At 31.1% G+C, this 21,160-nt stretch overlaps 1 protein-coding gene across 1 annotated transcript; it reads left to right on the top strand.

Annotated features, from left to right (window-relative positions):
• Positions 1-8,933: 8,933 nt before the first annotated feature.
• Positions 8,934-15,875, top strand: LOC128987162 (endocuticle structural protein SgAbd-6-like). Its single transcript, XM_054407899.1, has 4 exons — positions 8,934-9,012; positions 13,132-13,241; positions 14,301-14,356; positions 15,701-15,875. The coding sequence occupies exons 1-4, from the start codon at positions 8,998-9,000 to the stop codon at positions 15,817-15,819; spliced, it is 300 nt and encodes a 99-aa protein (XP_054263874.1). The 5' UTR covers positions 8,934-8,997; the 3' UTR covers positions 15,820-15,875.
• The last annotated feature ends 5,285 nt before the right edge of the window (positions 15,876-21,160 follow it).

Consider the following 21,160-nt stretch of genomic DNA (forward strand, 5'->3'; position numbering starts at 1 on the left):
CTCTCAAAAATACTAATAAGCGCTGTATGAAATCCTTTATTGCTCTTTGGTCTAATAAATGGTTGTAAATAAACTAATTTTTTTTTATTTAATAAAACCTAAGAATAATAAAGGATTTCATAAAAAGCTTATTAGTGTTTTTGAGAGAGTCACATAAGTAATACATTTATCAAGATTACTTTGTTTGTACAGTTATCAATTTAACAATAAATTTTGTTTATTTACAACCATTTATTAAGGAACGCGGCAGCGTTCCGCCCCGCCAAGTCCCCCAGCGGTACACAGCTGCTGCAGTGTATATATACATGACGTGACAAAGTGGCTTTTTTACTCGTCTATAGCTCTGAAGAAACAAAAGCTATTAAAAAAATTATTCATCTACTGGATAGGGGCACTCATTCTCAACAAAATAATAAAAATAATTAAAAAAACGGTTGTGTTTGAGCCAAGAAAAACTAGTTTGAAAATTCACAAATTTTCCGTGTTCTCCTTCTTTTCCTTGAATGTTGACGGACCTACAGCCCAAACCACTGGCTCAATTTTAATGTTTTTTATGTTGTTTGAAAGCCCTTAACGTGTAGATGTGCCTTTTGAGGGTCTCAAGTCGGTGCGTTGACCCATAAACCCTTGGCAAGCCCTCAAAGTACGATTTTGGCCCATTTAAATAACATGGGATTAAAATCAAAACAAAAGAAGGACCAGTTGCGATTAAATCTAAATTAATTTAAATGTTAGAGAAATTCATAGGAACAGCTGAAAAATTATTTTAAAACTTTAATAAAGTATTTTTTCAGGTATACCGAATGATTTGAAGTACTTACTATATAAAATTACTTAGAGCAGTGATATTCCCCGATACCTTCCATTGAAAAATGCAGTGTACCGATAGTACACTGGTACAGCTGAGCATTTCGTCATTTGAACAGTTTAGTACTACTTATCTAAACATATGAAACCTAGGAACTTGAAACTTAGTACTAGCATTGACTGGTACTAATACTAAGGTTTGTTTTATGTTTTGATACACTAAAACAAATAAAGTAATCGGGAAAATCACTCTATGTAGGTATGTTAAACAAGCAATTAAAAAGTGATATGTAAATTTAGGATAAATGAGTTTTTCAATATTTGTTTTGCCTTATGCTATTTCTAACAAACCTAATCTGTTTGATTACATGTTTACTTCTATAATAAGGGCTCAATTTACACTAGTCTTTAGATATACGGGTTTAATTATCAGAACACTTATGTAACACCAAGGCATTTTTGTTGTTCAAGATGACCATTGATGAAATTTGAAATCTTTTTTTGGCCCAGGGGGTTTGTTAAATAGTAATTTTGGTACGTGTGTAAAAAAGTTTTTAATCGGTTTAAAGCAGATAAGACCAAAAAATGTATAATTTAGCTCTACACAAACAATATTATTTAAATTAAATGAGATGTAGTTGTGCCGTGGTCTATCTATCAGAGAAAAGAGGATTTTTATTTTAACTGTTGATTTTCTACAAAAATAAATCAAATCTAACAAAAAACCACTACGTGGTAACACTTTCCCCGCCAAGTCAGCAATCCAAAAAAGATAATAAATCATTACTTTTTCCGCCAAGAAAAACAATGTAATGTATGTAAGTTTGGCAACTTGGCGGCAGACTTTTGCTCGATCACTTTAAAAATGCCATAAAACTAGTTTCATTGAGCAAGTATCTCTCTCATTAGTACATTGCTAGGTGAGAGCTTATTTTACAAAATTTGACCTTATTTGTGCCACATTTCATAAAACCATAATAGTGATGGTTTTATATTTACTGATTACCTCAAAATTATTATACTTAGTTGGACTAATTAATTAGAGAAGTTGATTTGTGAAATTATCCACGAACGTAACTTAAATGAAAAAAAAAACCAAGCAAAAGTCTGCCGCCAAGTTGCCAAACTTACATACATTACATTGTTTTTCTTGGCGGAAAAAGTAATGATTTATTATCTTTTTTGGATTGCTGACTTGGCGGGGAAAGTGTTACCACGTAGTGGTTTTTTGTTAGATTTCAAATTAGTAATTGATTTATTCCTGCATTAATACGAGTATCATCCGTAACGTTGGAAATCAAAGCGACTACATTGATTACTACAAATAAAGATGGTTATTGTAACCTTCCTAATGTTTAATTCTGACCCTACATGCGAATTACAATATCCAGTTCTGTAAAAGTATAACCTTTAAATAATACTAATTTGATTTTCAACATACTTCCTTTTGTTTTATGTTCCGTTTATGTTCCAACCACTTATCCATCCACCTCTCACAGCTGATAATTGAAAACATGTGAACAAACCGTCATCAACAACCGTTTCAAATGTTCTCTCCCAGCAGAGCCAAAAGGTCAACTTATAGTTCTCTGTTGGAAACAGCTGTGATTCAGAAGATAATAACTCCACTAAATCACAAGCGATCAAAAGGAACGGTAAATACGGCTTATACAATGGGAAGGGGTTAACAGACACAACACCTGTAGGTTACCGTTCTCAGATATCTTATATAACCTGTCTACAGTAGGTCAGGTGGAGGTTCCTCACAGGACTTCGGAGTGTTCTACCTATATTGTTGATGAAATTAGGGAGGCTGGAAGATTTTATTCGTATTCTCTAATTATTTGAAGGAGGAAAAATACGTTTTAAAGCAGTTAAAAATATACCCTCAGAAAATATTAAGATATTAAGAGTGAAAAGAGTATTTCAAATACAATAAAAATTTAAGAACAACAATTTTGTTTCATAAATATAACCATGCTTAGCCTTTTGTACTCCAAACTTGATATTTAACTGAAACAAATACGCAACCAGCGTGGAGGTAAAAGATGTCGACCACAACATCAAACACACAAAACACTTGCTTCTTTGGTTAGTGGGAACATAAACTACTCATCTTGTTGAGATATTAATCAGTTGATTAAAAAAAGCACCACTGATTGAAAATTGTATATAATACACGCACTTTGCAAAAGAATAGTTGATCAAAAGCTGTTCCTAAAACGTACCCCTTATAAATCGTACAGATATAAGAGTTGTTGTTTCAAGTGTTATAAAAAATATTAAAAGATGATTCAAAGTCATCATGCGAAAATTACATTGTAAATTAATATGATAATATCTTTGTTTAAATGTGTCATCGGAACAGACTATTTAAATAAATAAAGTAGTTGATGAGAAGGTATTAAAACATATTACTTTAATATTCTGAAATAATGAGGTGCTAGTATTGAGTGTCCTTGAAAATGCACTAATTTAATAACGTAGGCCCTAGAAACGTTAAGAATTTGAGTTAAATATATTGTCCAATGTATCTTTTTTATCTCATATAAATGGCTTTGTCAAAAATACACCTTTCGAAAGTTGTGAAATGAATCTCGTCCTACATTTTACTCCTCACCATCAAACTCTCCCAAACGCCTCACACAGTCGAACTCTTTGCACACTTGTTTTCCACGTGCATTTTACTTTGCACACGCGTACTCTTCGCACACGTGCGTAAAGTAACAGTGTAAACAAATGCCAAGGTCACGTTCCACTGACCGAACGCTCTATCAAGGCTGGAGTTCGCTGAGTCGTGCTGATGCGCTGAGGCACAATATAATGATATGCACTTTACGTAGTCGTGATATTGTTGTCCGATGGTAGGATAATGTCTCCCGTGAGAATGTTCCTCCAAACTAGGTGTGACAAATGTCTTTTACAAAGGTCAGTGTGGTTAAGGATCATTTGGAGGTTTGATGGGTTAACATTATGTACGGATATTGTTTTTACTGTACCCCGTAAACAAAAATGTACACATCCGAATTATTATGTGTAATAATAGTAGGCTTTGATCTATGAAATAAGATGAATTTTGGCATTATATTAAACTTAGAGTTTTTGCATGTATTTTATCTTGTATTTATAAAGGTTAACTTCAAAATATTAATTAAACAGTTGTACAAATGATACAAAAAAATAGTACACCACATAAGACTGTATCTAAGTTATAACGTTATAAGAAGCTGAGTATTTTTTTTTCTTCTAGTCTATAATAAAGTTGTTTCTTTATAACTTTGTTTAAGACGTGTGTTAAAACAGGATTACCCCTAATTTGTTTACAGTTATTTTAACAAAGCAAACACCTACTATATGTAAGGTTCATTAAACAGTTACTTCATTTATGGTTTTACTAATAAGAACATTATTTCACAACATATCAAACATGCTTTGCTGCAACCATGATAATACCGTTTTCAAGAACACCTCGAAAAATGCAATAAAACCTGCCCACAATAGTAACACACTAGAGTAAACTTACAAAATCTCTAATTGTGCATTTTATTAAACAAATGATTAATATTTCAACAAGATGAGTTGTTGGTGTTTAAACTAACGAAAGAAGCAAGTGTTTGTGTATGTTTGATGTTGTGGCCAACACTGTTTGCCTTCATGTCGGTTGCGTATTTGCACCAGTTAAATATAAAGTTCTGAGTACAGAAAGGTAAGCATGATTACATTTATGAAACGAAATTGTAGTGGTTCAAATTGTTTTGTAGTTTCGCATATAAACCACTCTTTATATAAAATTTTTTCAGATTCAACTACTTATGTGTTAATTCATTAAAACTTCTTTGAAACTAAATTAGTCGTCTATGTAATCGATAAATAAAATCGTTTGATGACTTGTGTGTTTGTGAACACTGATCTATCGCTTTGTGCTATTTTGATCATACATTGTAATACTAGTTAGTTGTCAAAACCATTTGATAAAATTATCCTGACTATAACAGACGAATTCAACTCATTTGAAAGAGGCCAAACTTAGACCACGTTTAGGTAAACGCCATGCTTTGATAGTAGACTACGGAAGCATTTTTGAAGGGTTGCCGGCGGTCTTCAATTATGCTAAGCAGGCTGGTCCTCTGATCACAAATTATGCACATACATTGCCGAGTTGACGGCCTAAGTGAGTATTACTTTTCATATTGGCCAATGCAATTCTCACCTATGCGATGATGTATATCGTCTTGCTTGCATAAGTAGTAATTGAATTGCAGAACTTGCATTTGAGGAAAATTTGTAAGAAACGAAGAAATTACAAAAGCGAACTTGAACGGTAGGATTTCGTATAGTAGATTTATAATCCATATTTTCTATCCCCTGAGCTGGTTCTATAACTAAATTGAAACTTTACCTTCGTCAGCCAGCTCCTGATTTGTTACAACTTGTTACGGCCGTTTCAGCATCACTGTGCCTTCAGACTGTTCAGCCAAAAGGCGTCGTGAAAACACAAAAACATATTTACACGAAACACACACATATTTGTCAAAACGGGGTTTGAAAAAAACAGGCTTGTTGAGGATAGAACATTTCCGCACTCCAGCAAGTAGCTGAGTCTGATTGACGAAACAATTGACTGACTGTTGAATTTGAAATTAAAACATGTAAAAATAATCAAACGAAATCTGTTTCAAGGGTTTATTTTCATGTAAACTTATCAGTTTAATGATGTGCATCAATACAGTATTTGAATACATTGAAAAAATGGAAAGGATGATGTGAAAAAGCTATTAGTTGGCCTACATTTTAATGTATTTTAGGATAGTGTCACATATTTGTCGTGAAAGGCGATCATATTTCCTGGTCATATACAGCAGATCATATTTCATGAAAGAACATATAATTATGGATATCCGCTTGCGTATTGTAATTTGAATAGCAATTGGTAATTTAGAAACTAATATTTTTCGCTGGAGTTTATTTGTCACGGAATATTGCACTACGCTCAATAGGTTTAATGGTTTGAATACGTGCAGTATTTAGATGAACCAGTCACGTTTGAATTTACATGTTGTTTATTCAATTTTGCATGTAAATGATAGTTAGCCAATTATGTAATAAACAAAATCCTTCATAAGTTTGAAAAATTAAATCTGGCAATGATTTTATTTTGACAGAATGTTTAAGACGTTACAAACATCTTTAAACGTGATCCGCGAGGGACATCGTCTCAGACCCTTAATCCTTTTCACAATAAGCCTAGAGAATATTCCAATAGTCCAATGTGGTACTTTGACTGTAGTATTTTTATATAATTGATGATAGTAGAGAAGGTAATAAGACCGGTTGTATCAAATTAATTAAGAATGTACTAAATAATAAAAAAATTATATAAGTAATATAACAATTAAAATATAACAATAATAGTTATATTAAACCTAAAAGTAGTGTCAACATTGTGGAATGCATATAATAAAAACGCATAAGCAATAATTATATATCATAAAATAATATCCAAAAGTGAGAACAGTGTATGTATGTTTTCACAATCAATATATACAAACTTTTCCGATTGCGCAAAAGAGGTAGAGCGGAGCCATTAACAGGTAATACTGCAAGTAGACTTTTCTTCCGGCAATGCTTAGGTGTAAGTAATATTGAGTTCATTTTGACCCCTTTCTTATGAAAAAATGTACTGTTTGCTTTAGTCTATGTTTCTCTGTTCTGTAGTCCGCCTTATTTAGTCTTTCCTTAAACTCAGTATGGTGAAAATAAGCCTACCCATGGCGTGAAAAGACACAAGGACCGTATACAGAAGCCACCTGAGACGGCAACGCAGTGCACGACTTGCAAATGTCACAGACTGCAACTTTGTACAACATTGAACGTCCGACCTCGAGGTGCAAGGCATGCGCGGGAAAAGCATGCACAGTGATAGCATGTACCATGGCTAATTGATGGGTACAAAGTTATAACAAATTATAAAATAATTAACCGCCGACTAATTGTTAGTTTTGTCCAACTAATTTATTTGTAGGATTTATACTAAAATTGAATTTAATATAGACACTAATTTTTAGTCCGTCCATGCTTTCTGATTGAACCTAAACTACAATATAAACTATACTAAATTTGATCATATAAACTATTATCTTTGGCAAAGAAGGCAGTACTACTTCGATGGTGATACGTTTAAAAGATACTAAGATAGTTTATGTATGTTAATATTCCATCTTTAATGTGTTTTGTAAACAACGGGGCGAGTCCAAAAATGTGTCCAAAATCTAGTCTCTACTTTCTAACTGGAACCTTGTCCTTAAATTGTATTATTAATTGATCGACCAATAAACAATTTGTCTACACCTGGGTCAAGAAACAATATTAACGATAACAAAGTCGCTTGTACTCGAACCATCGTCTTTGAGATCTGAAGGTGATCACTATAACTACTCACCTTTTAACCAGTCAATGCAAGATATGTTTTGGTATGCTTTTGATCGTAAAAGGAATACCTAATAACAAATTGTATTTCAATGTAAAAGATAAATGAAAAATGGAAGACTGAACAGAGGTTACACGAGTATATAAAATGAAACATCTCAAGTAATCAACGAAAATGTATCAACTTTAAGGTACTGTATGATAACAATTATGTTATCAAAGTAACAAAAGCTCCAATCATTTCAATCAATAACACTTGTTTTAGTATTAAAATGGATTATGGAAATTTAGAATAAAATATAGAATGAACACATTTTGTATATTCAAGTCACGACAGGACTGAATAGCCAGAAGCAGGGACCCTGGGGAAACCCGAGGGCTGAGTCAGCACTTCGTTTCTCTGTGGAATCAAATTCATACAAAAACATATCTCTTTTATATTTAAACCAAAAGCTTGGAAGTAAATTGCATTTGATTTAAGTTTTTTTGTTAAAACTATATGAAATTAATTTATATCAATTTATTCATCTTTGTTTTATTATATAAAATGGGAATTTGCACATACCTTTGTAAATGATTACACAAATATTATGAATATTTATAAGATGTGAGATTATGTATTTCCTAAGTACACAACTGTACTTATAAAATAATTGTTAAAGCGTTATGTAGATTAAATTAGAAATTTTAAATCATTAAATAAATAAATTAACCTTTAATTTTAAAACGTTAAACACACTTTAATTAAAACTGATTACAGTAATGCATATAAAGTCAAATAAACCATTACTATAATTGACGTTATTATTTTCTCCATAGAAACATCGATTAATGATCAATTAATAATGCCCTAGATCTGTTTGTTTGAAAATAAAATTCCTTGTTGTAATAGCTACTGCAGAGAAATGCAAACATCTAGTTTATAACAGTTCTTGTAAGTACTTTAAAATCCAATTTCAAAGAAATTGAAAGTAACTCGTGTGTTTTTAACCCTTCAAAAAGTAAGCCACCGTTTCTTCTAAAATAAAAAAATATCTGAAAAATTACGGTGACTTCTTCATAATGCTCATTAAGTTTCATACTGGCTCATTTGAGTTTTATACTTAAATACTCATCAGTTTAATAAATTGTCTAATAAAAAAATAGTTATTTTCGTCTAGGTAAAACTATGCATATTCTCATGTAGCTCTTTTCTAATCCGTTGTATTGGATTAGACTCCATTGATACGATTCTTACACATTACGTAGGCTTAAGTATTTCAAAGGTTATGGCTTTGTTATTGGCTAAATAAATTCTACTGGCTTTTTAACAAGGGCTATTTATTCCAAGGGTAAAAAAACAAGTTTAACTAGGTTCAATTTCAAACCACCAAAAAGCTTCTGACTTACTGTATATTAGCATTGATCCAGTGACCTTATGATTACCAAAAGAGCACTTTATGTTTACTTCACTGACAAAACCAACTACTTAATTTTTTGAAAAAAATAAAAATGTATTCCTAATTAAGATCAATAAAAAAAACCTAAAACCCCTGATACTATTCAAACACCGTTCTACATTTCCTAATGACAATCAATCCCCATTCATCACTCATCTATCCCAGACACCTCACTAGACGGGAGCCCAAGCCAATCATTGATTCTCACAGGTTGATGCCACAATTAGTATTTATGAATTCCTCACTCCCGCTCATCCGACCTTTGGTGTCGCAACACCGGGGTTATAACAGCGTCTCGACCTCCCGATCGCACATTCGCTCTATCATGCTTCTCAAAGTCGTAAGTACCCAATAGTTACTCATATTGGATATAAAATTTTATATTTTTGTTAAGTATTTTGGCTATGTAATAGTGGCTATGTAATTTTTTTGTTTGGAATAATAAATTGACTTAAAAATTATTTAAATAATATAATAACAGATTTTACGATTAAAATAAATTTATATACAGTCATGAAAGTATATTGGTTGAATAATTGTTTATGTTATTTTAACTATCCTACTTAAATATTATATATTTTTGTCACAAATCAATAATGTATTTAATTTAGTTTTGACATTAATGTATTGTAAAAAAATATAAATGAATGACTTACCCTTTGAAAATGTTCAGTACATTATCGTTTTTGAAATTCCTACAGTAGAAAAGGTGGTCCTTATCCTATTGCTTGGAATAAAAAAAAAATGTATAACAAACCAAAACCGGACACTAACTTACTTATTGTCAACAAAGCGAGTAAAACGTGTGATAGAGCTTTTAGTCGCCCTTATAGTTTTAGCGTTGGTTATGAAAAATTAAATTGGCTACTTTTTCGTGCAATATATCTAAAATTATTTGAAACTATTTAATTAAACTATTTGAATTCAATTACCCAAAATATTTTCTTTAATTCAAGATTACTAAAGATTTGGAATTATTTTTAAAAGGTAAAACAAATGCATATAAACAGTTCTGGTAAGTTAAATAAAAAAATACTATATTTTGCCACAGCCACGAAATAACAATTAAGAAATGCAAGAACGACACGAACAATTTAAATTCGAAAGTAATTTATTCCCATGCTTTTACCTATACACCTAAACATTGCACTTTTCATATTGTACATCGCTTTTCTTACTTTCTTTGCACTTGACATAATACTAAACAAAGAGATCCACAACCATCTAACTAAAATTTACAATATTTTGATTTACAATATTACAAAATATTGGAAAATTTTCGAACATAAAATTATTTTGTCATTGTATTTTATTAACAATGAATAGTTATGTAGTATCAAGAATAATAAACAGTTAATTGCACTCTATGTAATGCAATAAAATATTAAGATAGCTAGATCTACTATTAGCTGAGAGCAATTTTGACATTGAGCCAGAAATGCACTAAAGATTTAGTTGTGACTACCTAGCTTTGTACGAACATAAGATTTGAAATATTAAGTCGTTTACAAGCAATGGTCTTCTACATTTATGCTGTTATAAATTAAAGTACTACTAATGTCCAAAATTTGTTTTTTCTGTTAATATAAATACTTGAACCCCTATCGATGTACTGTATTACTAATAGGACTCTTTCTTCAATAAACATTTACTCACAAAACATCTTTAGTTTTGTATTATTTTACAATATATTTTCTGTTTGACAATTTTATTACAATGCTGTATTTCTTAATTTTATTCAGGTTTCATGATCCTTTGTCGCGAAAAAGTTATTACTTAAATTACAAAAACATATATAACAGTTTATTCAAATACTCGTGAGCAACATTTAAAATTAAAATTGTAATAAAAGATCAGTTAAAAAAAGTATAAGTATTTAGTGTGTTTTTAACTTATTACTACTAATTTGAATAAAAACTTCATACAGACAAATATGGATGGTGCAATAGGAAGTTACAATTGTTTTTAAACAAAAGAAATTACAAATAGTCCACAGGTTCTAATTTTCAGAAGTCTCAAAAGACGTTGCAAGTTTTTCCAATAACTACAAGACTTTTTAAGGGAATCTTATATTTGGTAAAATTATATTTCACAATGAAATAGGCCTACCACATTTACCTAATGATAGTCTTTTAGTTCTGCAAACTTTTATTTTAACGAGAATAAAGACTTATTTATATAAATTCGTACATTAACGCCCGATCAATTGTATATTTTAAAAAATTAAAATTTTCTACTCTATCTATGTAGTAGCAACTTAGATTTTGCTTCAGTAAAAGTAATTATATTAAAACAAATGCAATATACGTTAATAACGAGAGTTTAGGGATCTTTTTTATTCACAAAAATACAACACAAACAGCGTTAAGAAATAATTTAATATTACAATGTAGACGTCGTTTAAACGTACAGAGTCTTTTATCTATTTCAATTGGATAAAACATGTTCATTAAAACGAGATGCAAACTTGAAACAAACGTGAAGAGCTTCTTTCTTTAAACTCTTTACTTATAGCAATTAACTATAACTCGCATATCCCAAATTCCATGTAATAAATGCACTATTTTGAATACTGTATTTTATTTTGTTTCAATCACAAAAGTAAGTTAAATATCCAATAGCTTTTATCAAAATACTTTTTAAACTTATAAATTATCAAGACATAAAACAACATTTTACATGTAATGTGATAAACTATGAGAGATCCCAAACATCGTATATGTCACAGAACCGTGACCCATGTAACATAGTTTTCACAAGTAATGTCGTTTGGAACTGACATTAAAATCTGCTTTGAAGCAGAACACTCCAGGTCGAGACAGTTACACAAGTAATTTGGAACAGTTCCAAAGCTACATTAACTAAATATACATGTGCGACTACTGGCGATGCTCCAGTGCAGGGTTCTTAATCAAATTATTTGTATTATTCGTTCAATGTTGTAAAGTGTATTAATAACACATGACAACTTTTGCATCAAGGTGCTTAGATTGTAATAGGACTTCATTTACGTATATCCCTAGAAATGCATAATACTTTTTTAACTAAACAATACTTTGAATCTTAGGGGATTAAGCCTTGATCTAAATATAAGTTAAATGCTTTGAATGTACCTAAAAGTATAGAAACCACGTGAATTCAAACCTAATTTTAATATCCTATAGTTATATCTCGAGTTGTGTTTATAATATGATTATTGAATTATCCTTATTCGTGATGAAATATAAACTTACAAATTGAGATTCATTTGATATTTTTAGTATTATGCTTTATTTTTGATGTTTTAGACGAGTAGATATATTTCAACTGTAAAACCAGCGATGATTAAAGAAATACATTCCGCATTGTTATGTGTCTCCCATCCCTGAATGTAATGCAAATGACCCAACAATATGCAAACTCTTTGAGCAGTGTTTCATGGATAATTTTACGTAGCTAAATGGCTTAACTCTTGATTAGTAAAACAAAATAATACTCTGAACTTTTAGCCAAAATAATTATCTGCCAGGATAACGTTTCCGGATATTTAAATATTTTCTCTTACTATTAATTGTTGTTCATAAATATCAGTTAATGATTTGAAGTCCATAACCATAGAATTTAGTTGCTATTAAATTGCGTTTATATTATGGCGGTAATCTTTAATGAGTTGCATAAAAAATATAGCACTTCTTTTAATATTTGATTAAAACATTAAAAGGTAACTGTAAGAGGATCGAGAATCTCAATTACGACAAATCAATTTGCTTTAAATAAAAGAGTAATTTAATTTTTGCACTCTAAGCGGTTTAGACAAAGTGGAATCTCGTTCAGTATTAATTCTTTGCCTCAGCAATTTAATGGTAATCGATTTAAGTATCGAGGCTTGATTATCCGACTTAATGCGATGTTACGCGAACCGTGTTTTGCAAGGATTTTACCTGCAAGGATGTTTTATTTGTTCAACATTATATTCTTTACTAACTATTGTTGGTAGTTCTGTTCAATCACTGAATAACAGGATAAATTTTATTGAAAACATATTTTCTTTAGCAAAGATGCTTATTTTCTGCTAATTTATTTTACTATATCGGTATACAAAATAATCATTCACTTGCCAATTAGAGCACTTCACAAGGGAAGATAGTAGTAACTCAAATACGAGAGATAGCTATGTATGTTAGCAAATAATAATAATGCATTTTATCACTAAAATCCTTATCAAGAAGCTATTTTTTTATTTTGTATGAATCAGTTTCATACAGTGGCAAAAATATGATGCTATTCCTATAATCATAAACCTGTGGATTATTTGACAAATTTTCATAAGTATGAAGATGATCGTGGTTTTGTATCCAAAACCAAGTTTAGTCACACTAATTGAAGTAAGAGAATACTCGTAGCCGGTGTTGAATTGTTCCTCATTAGTTGAGCAAGACAGATTTTAAAGATTCTGTAGTACAGAATATACTTATTTCAGGTTCTTCTGTGCTGTGTGGCAGGAGCTTTGGCCAGACCCCAGGGTCCAGGGGCGGCAACCATAGTGAGATATGTCAGTGAAAACACAGGCATTGACGGATACAACTTTGAGTGAGTATCTAAACACAATATTCATCACAATAATTTCAAAATTATTGCAATATCCAAAGATTATGGTTTTACTATGTGTGTTATCAAGCAAAGACATTAAAGCTCTTAAGTCTTTGGAAAATAAATTCTATTCGTTGGTTATTAGCAATTTAGTTCTCTTTACAAACCAAAAAAAGAAAATCCAGAAAAATACAAGTTAAAAACATTCCAAACATGACAACACAAGTATTCTATTTGTAGTATACTAGCGTTGTTATGTTTGAAATGTTTTTAAACTTGTATTTGTTTAGTCAATATTGGAAGATTACTTAATCTAATAACCATTTAACCCTTTCAATTTAGTTTGACCAATAGACTTGAAAAAAGGGTAGGCCTACTGGTTTCACTTAATGATCTAAAAAAGGAAGTTGACCTACTGCCTACTTACATTCGGGGCTCGATATTTAAATATAGTTTATAGTAATTATGACTTGACAGATCAAATTCAAATCCTTTTAATACAACTATATTCTGTTTTGTAATTTCAAAAATATGAAACAAAGAACTACTGAAATAAATGCGACTATGATCAAAATAAGCTTTTTGCTACACCACTGTGAAACGACCTGCTTCCGTTACATATTTATCCCCTGCGAAATGTCATAATTACATTGTTTACTACGGCAAAAGGATGTTTACTCTGTGAAAGTAATGTTTAGTATCTTTTTAGGATTTTGCCAACGTAAACAACAAATATGTGTCACCTGTTTAAATTTTTAACAACCAAAACTGTGCAACCAAAGTAATTATTAACTTTAAATTAAAGGCACAACCTAGTGTTTTAATTCAGAAAATAATTAGTATTTTATTGCAGCAAAAAGCAACGTTTAAAAGACGAGAAAAAGTGGGTCTATAAATTTATTCGGCCATTTAAAGGGCTCGATAAACCTTTTCAAACATAGTCTCAAATATGCAATGACTCACTTTCTACTCTTGTTATGAAATATACTATTATGAACTGTTTGCTTTATTCCCAACATTGGCTAAACCATTGAGTTCATATTCCAAACTTTTTTTCAGGTATGAAACTAGCGATGGAGTAATCAGGAAAGAAACTGGTGTACTACAGAACGCAGGTAATGTGTCCGACTCTAAATAGCTAAGTAGGTATAAAGTTGAAAAATTGTCAAGACGAGTGTTTGCATTGATAAACACAAAGTGAGTTGATTTGAAACGTTCTAAATCCCATATAAAGTAATATTGTATATATTTAACAATTTTACATTGTAAAAGTACTACTTAATATAGAATATATAGTAGATAATATATGAAGCAAAATGTTAGTGAACTATTCAGAAAAACACAAATTCCTTAGTTTGATTTAAGTAAGTGTTTGCATGTCTGTGAATAATAACTTGTACACATTTGATACATTTGTATGGAATCTATTTAACGATTAATTGTAAACGTAATTAATTAAATTATACGGATTTATAAATAATTGTTATAAATGATGTTTTTATGCAACCCTTTTACATTCTCAAAACGTAATTTATTTTATTGCTGAAAGCTTTTTTAGACGTAAAGTAGATACAGATTTATTATTTTTACAACAAAACTCCCAATGCGGTGCCAATTGTGATGAACCACAAATAAAGTAGTAAATATTTTCTCGTCTGTAATCAAATTCAAAACACATAAGATAACTCAAAGATATTACAGTTTAAAAATTTGAAATATTTAACTGAAACTCATTACTGACCGTACGAATGCATTGTTGATTCCTTGTTTAAGTAGATATAACCTACTTGGTTATACTTGGTTGTTTACAACCTGATTAGCGATACAGAACGCTTAATTGGATCGTTAAGAATCATTATTCTGCTTTCCTCGGTGTCATGTTATTTTCCCTTTGCTTACCTAATTCTCTATCATAAGGATTTTCAAATTTGTATAAAACATTCATCCTGTACTGTATAGTATTTTTATAACCAAATATATTCCCCCTAATCAGTCCAAGGTTGTGCGTAATCACTTAGGAAGTTTTGTTTATATAAATACTAATCACGTTTCCTTGTGTACTTACCTACTGTGATGGGAAAACAAATAGACAAAATGTTGGTGACAAAACTCCTGAAATAGCATTAAACAGTGAACTAACAACTGAAATCAAATTAACCTATTATGAATAAGATTTGTTAACTTTAAAAAGTATTTTAGAAACACTGAGACAATTTTCTGATAGACCGAATTTGTTACAAAATTGTTACAGTGACTTAGTTAACTATTATAACATCGTTGTATTGTAGTCTTATGTAAAAAAATACTGTAAATATTATTTTCTAAAAGGCAAACTATAAAACGAACCGTTTGATCCAGGGACTGATATGTATAACACAGTTACAGAGCTATATACATGAATTAATAAGATTAAACTGATAGTAAGTATTTCGACTAATTATTCTTCTTTTTCTCGCCAGGGACCGACAACGAGATCATGGTAGTCACTGGCAGTGTGACGTGGACTGGCGACGACGGCAAGAAATACACCATCAACTTCACAGCGGACCAGGACGGATACAAACCGGTCATCTCGTAGATTTTGTTATTTAGTTTTTTTACGTTTTGTACAAAAAAGTAAAAGAAAAGCCTAAAGCATGTTTGTTATTCACCTTGTTTTCAACAATACTCAATAATATTGGAAAGTAAAATAGTGTGTTATCTACACTAAGATATCTTTTCGTACAGTACTACAGGATTAAAATGTCGTAAATTTTACGCCATAGTTAAAATTACATTAATGCCTATATGACAGTCGTTGGCCCCAACCTGTAAAACTTTCTATTATTGCCATAGTGTTCCATTTATAACTGATACAATGACTGTATATTAGAAAGGTTGTCAGTATTTGTTATTACAATATTACTCGTACATAAACGTCAGGTATTTAGTCTATGCGAAATCAATATGCAATACTGTAGAACTATTTCACTCATTATTTCTTACAGTTATTAATCAAAAGCACAAATAAGAGATCTCCTAAATACTTAATAATTCCAAGTACATAGCAATATAATTGTAATTAAAGAGGAAATTAGGTTCATCCCATCTTCGGAGATTGATTGAACCTACGATTTACCCATTGACTATTGGATACAGAAGTAGACATCCCATTTATATGGACCAGCTGTCGCCAAATTTTACTAAAAAAGAATGTATAAGCCAGTCAAAGAATACGATAGTGTCTAAAATTCTATTTTCTACCTTATTTTTTGCTGACATGGTTGATATAATAGTTGCATAATAGTTGCTATCGCTCACAATAGGTCATTCCATTTTAACTTGGTAAAAAAGCTTGTGTATTCGACAAAAAATAGTAATAATTTAGATGAAGGTAATCTGTCGGTGGTTCACATCAACTCAACGATAAAAAAAACTGCCTACAACTTTAACATGATAATGGAATGTCTGGGGTTTACCTAACCAATACCATATCCTTAAATATTTCTCACATGCTGTTTATTTGACTATAAATTATTCTAAGCATATATTTATTTATGTTAAGTTATGAAATCCTAAAAGAAATATGCAAATATAAATACCAAGTACCTTTATTTAGCAAGTTAAAAAACAAAGTATTCTTTGTTCGTGCAAAAATGGAACATTCAGACAGCATTCCCAACATGAAAGATTGAATTATATTTCTTATTTCTTTATCTGAAATAGAATCGTTTAGAACATTACGGTAAGATATAGTGCAGAGACATGGCAGCCTGAAAGACAGATAGTGTTTCATATGAGTCTCCAGGTTCCCGTTTACTTTAAAGACCAGATGTACTGGGTATGGTTCGTATGACAGAAATAAAACATCGACGTGTATAGTTTTGATCAAATTTGTATAATGTATAATATGCAAAATAAGAGTAACCATACGGAATTCGGTGCTACTCATATTGAATTATTGCAGTAGCATAATGTCTGTCCAGTTGCAGTTCCAAATCTCTTGCACAATGCACATGCACCAAACTGATTGAACTATCTTCAATCGTAGGCTTGCGGGTGGCTTATTTACCAAATCCACGGTCAACCGTTGGGATGCTTGTCAAATCGGTATTTACTATGTGCCAAACATCTCTCCCATTCTCTGATGTGGCAAAGCTGAAGCTAGTTTTGTACTTATTGTGAATACCGATTTTACGTGGCTACCACCAAAATAACGAAAATTTAGTGATAGGAACCATATTTAACAAAAAAATATTACCATTGCTGAAAAAAGAATAAAGATACATACAATTTACGTTTTGACCTAAATTTCTTTTTCATTTTACATGTCAACAGTAGTGTGTTCCTTCAAAGAAAATATTCATGGCTGTGGTTCTATTATTCAAGTAGTTTTTTATTCTCATTGAATATTATACTTTTAAATTACATAACACTGCATACCCCATAAACAACACTAACCTGGTCATCCGAGTTAGATACTATTTTAATGATACTAGATTTATATAACAGACAATCCTATCGGTTGGTTTTGAAGATAGTTAAATCACACTGACCACATTTCTTTAAAGTGGTTTTTAGGCTATATATTACGTACAAGATTATTACATACGAATGGAATATAATATTTTTTGGACGTATAATAATTTATCGTACATTATTGAACTTATTAGATTTGATGTTTTGCTCGACCTTTTGCAAACGTAACGCGTTCACACAGCCAAAACTTTAGATTAAAACCCAATTGTGGTGATTGGTTTAGATGAGGTAATATTCGGGTTCTCATACATTTTATTTATTGAAATAATATTAAAAGCTGAATATACTTTCATAACGAGTAAACAAAAACCTTAAAACTAACCTTAGCTGACAAACTAGAATGTAAAGTGAAATAATTTAATTTCAGAGAAGATTATCTTTATTTCCAATTTTAGGTATAAATATAAATTGTAGGATTCGACCCAGTTATTTCATGGATTGAAGAGATAGACCGATTGACATAGAAGTCCCAAGAGTGATGAGGAAAACTGTCCCCAGGAAATATGTATTTGACATTAACCAGAAACATCTCCATCGAGACATTTTTTTGCATTGACCGAAGCTCTTTTGAAATGATTATATAGTGTTATAAACATTTGGATAGATTCATGTTTACAATGGACGTTATTATTTTCATGAATTTGATCTGTATAAAAAAAATGTTATCACTATATTTTATTTATGATGAGTTACCAGAAACAATAGATTGATATTTTTCAGGTTAGTTTTGAATCCAAACTATCCGTACAGTATGTTTAATCATTATAATACTAAACATTATAAAAATCATTTACTTTTAAATTCGTTCTTTTTATCTAATAATTACGTTTTTTTTTTTAATAACTTAAATTTCTATTAAAGATATAGCTTTAGTTGTATAATGAGCATATCTATAGGTTTAATAAATACGTACATATCCTCTACATCATGTACGTATCCTTATAAAATAAACCTAATACGTACTCAAAACGTTTTTTAAGCGCTAAATACAATTATTACAACTCTTTTAATGGAGGAAGGGCTCTAATGTAGAAAACCTTTTATATAGCGTGAAAGATATTTATATCGTATTTTTACCTATTATGCTGACTTACAGAAGGGTAACCTCCCAATCACTGGGCCGCGTTATTACGATAATGTATATATTTTTGTAGCCATCGTGTAGTGGAGGAATGAAACTCAGGCCCCAGGACAGAAATCCTTTAGACAAACCGCACCCTTATTAGTGGAAAGTGTTTTATCCAAAATTTATGTTTTGTGTCAACTGAATTGTGTTTCTCCTACAAAACCTTTACAACATGAATTTAAAGTCTGTACATTTGTGATTCAAATGGTATGTAATTCTTATGGTAGTCTAGTAGCCTGTCTCAAGGTGTTTTATATGTAGCATTAATGCCCCCCCCCCCAAAGGACGCTAGGCACAAGCCCAAGATTGTTTTTCACATTACTTCAGGCTAGATCTAGGGGTTGCGGCATTATCACTTAGATAAAATCAACTGGTGATTTGGCGGGATTTTAACCCGGGCTCTAACCACTAGACCAGCTCGCTCCCATTTGTAGCATGTGCATTTGTAGCATTAATGTATGAATTATTCAAGTGCCAACACTTAAAAAATTACTGTCCTTTAAACTCATCCCATCAAATTTACTATTTACAAATTAAAAACAACGAAAATGTTCTCGTAACAATTATTAAGTCTATTCGCATACAAATTAAAGTATTAAGTTACAGGTGTTTTGCAAGGCAATAATGCAATTTGCAGTGTAATTTAGAGGTCAAAGGTTACTTGGGTCTGATGGTCGATGAGCAACGGTCAAAGTAAGCGCAATTGGACAACTTATAGCTGTTAATACATTGAATATTGCTTTATTGGCCAATCATATGACCCTTGCAATTTCTTCACTTATGAAATATTGCGATAAAGGTTATGCTGCACAATAAAAAAAATTTTTATAAACTAGCTAAATTTTAATATTTTTAGAAACATCTTTGTGGACATAGAGTAAGATTGTTTAAAAGGTAGAAAAAGAGTTTGAATAAGTATTTCTCGAAAAAAGAGTATTGAATGACAATTAAATGGATTCTGAATATATTAATTCTAAATTCACCACCCGTAGAAAAATTAACAATTAAAGGTCGAATTGACAATGACGCATAGAATCCATGATTAAGAAAAAAGAAAATTTGATAAAAAATACTACATACTGTACTTTTTACTAAAAAAACACATTAATTTAAAGCGCCAACGAATATTAAGTGGCCCTTTAATTTTATTAGAAGTTGATAAATAGGCAATTAAGTTTTAATAATTAATAAAATATATTTAAAAAAACAATTATCTAAAAGTAAGTTTATTTCAGTTTTTCATAACTAAAGATTATAGATAAAAATCGGTTAATCAAATTACAATAACCTACAATATGGAGCACTCAATTCAAATCAAATGAAACTGCAACTGTGAGATAGATGTTTGAAGACAGCATTTAGCATGCGTTTATGTCAGTTGCCTTTTTCTTCTATCACAACTTGTCTTAGTGACGACCGTACGTCAAAGTGAAATGTCAACCACCCTGACACGGATGAAACTGTGTTTTATGTTGGATTCACCAGCTGACAATACGTCACTAATGATCCTTGGACTCTCCTCTGATCAAGCGGGTCATGGAAACAATATAACCGTTTTACAATCCAAACAGACGTTTATTTTATATATATTACATGTTTTAAAATTCATGAGATGAGTCATAAGGCAAAATATAATAATTTATTTTTATTTTCTCTGGTTTGACCTAAATGAAAAGCATAGCTTTAAGAGTATATAGGTCAAATTATTCCACTCTAATTCTGCAGTACCTACAATTAACCTTAACATCTTGTAACATCTCTCTACACTATCAACAACAACCTATCAGATATTAACCTACAAGGACTACACTTTTATTAATGACTCATCACATGACAAAGTAGACACAGCTGTTTAACCTCATCCACAAATTACTTACAGATTTACGATAATCGTAAAAGTTGAGATGAGGTAAGAAATGGCGGGAAGACACCGGGTTGGCCAATTGTGACCTCAGGGTTGCTTCAGAGGGCCTTGAGGCGGGTAACTGTACGTACATAGGTGCGGCTTTACTGCAGGTGTCATCATGGGTTTAAATACTTGCTGGCCAGATGCAGAAATATTTGTCAATCACCAACTTGAGGAGATCCATGTTTTTTCTTATGAAGGTGCAAATAAGGTGAACTCAAAACCACTTGTTTGTATAGATACAGACAAACCCAAGCATGTATAATTTGACCATGGGATATTGGTGATTTTTGGGAGTTGAACCATTACCTTTGGACGATAAGCCCAGCTCAGAAGAATCACCCCGTCTGGTGTTGTCCCTTAGTGTCC

This window comes from Macrosteles quadrilineatus, unplaced genomic scaffold, assembly GCF_028750875.1.
Source record: "Macrosteles quadrilineatus isolate MER2022 unplaced genomic scaffold, UCM_ALF_1.0 Scaffold_2__2_contigs__length_208266976, whole genome shotgun sequence".
Lineage (NCBI taxonomy): Eukaryota > Metazoa > Arthropoda > Insecta > Hemiptera > Cicadellidae > Macrosteles > Macrosteles quadrilineatus.

What these genes read in the sequence shown, in the direction of transcription:
- LOC128987162 (XM_054407899.1), top strand. An exon ending in ATTGACGGATACAACTTTGA is followed by an intron (nt 13,242 to 14,300) that starts GTGAGTATCTAA and finishes ACTTTTTTTCAG; the next exon opens with GTATGAAACTAGCGATGGAG. An exon ending in TGGTGTACTACAGAACGCAG is followed by an intron (nt 14,357 to 15,700) that starts GTAATGTGTCCG and finishes TTTTCTCGCCAG; the next exon opens with GGACCGACAACGAGATCATG.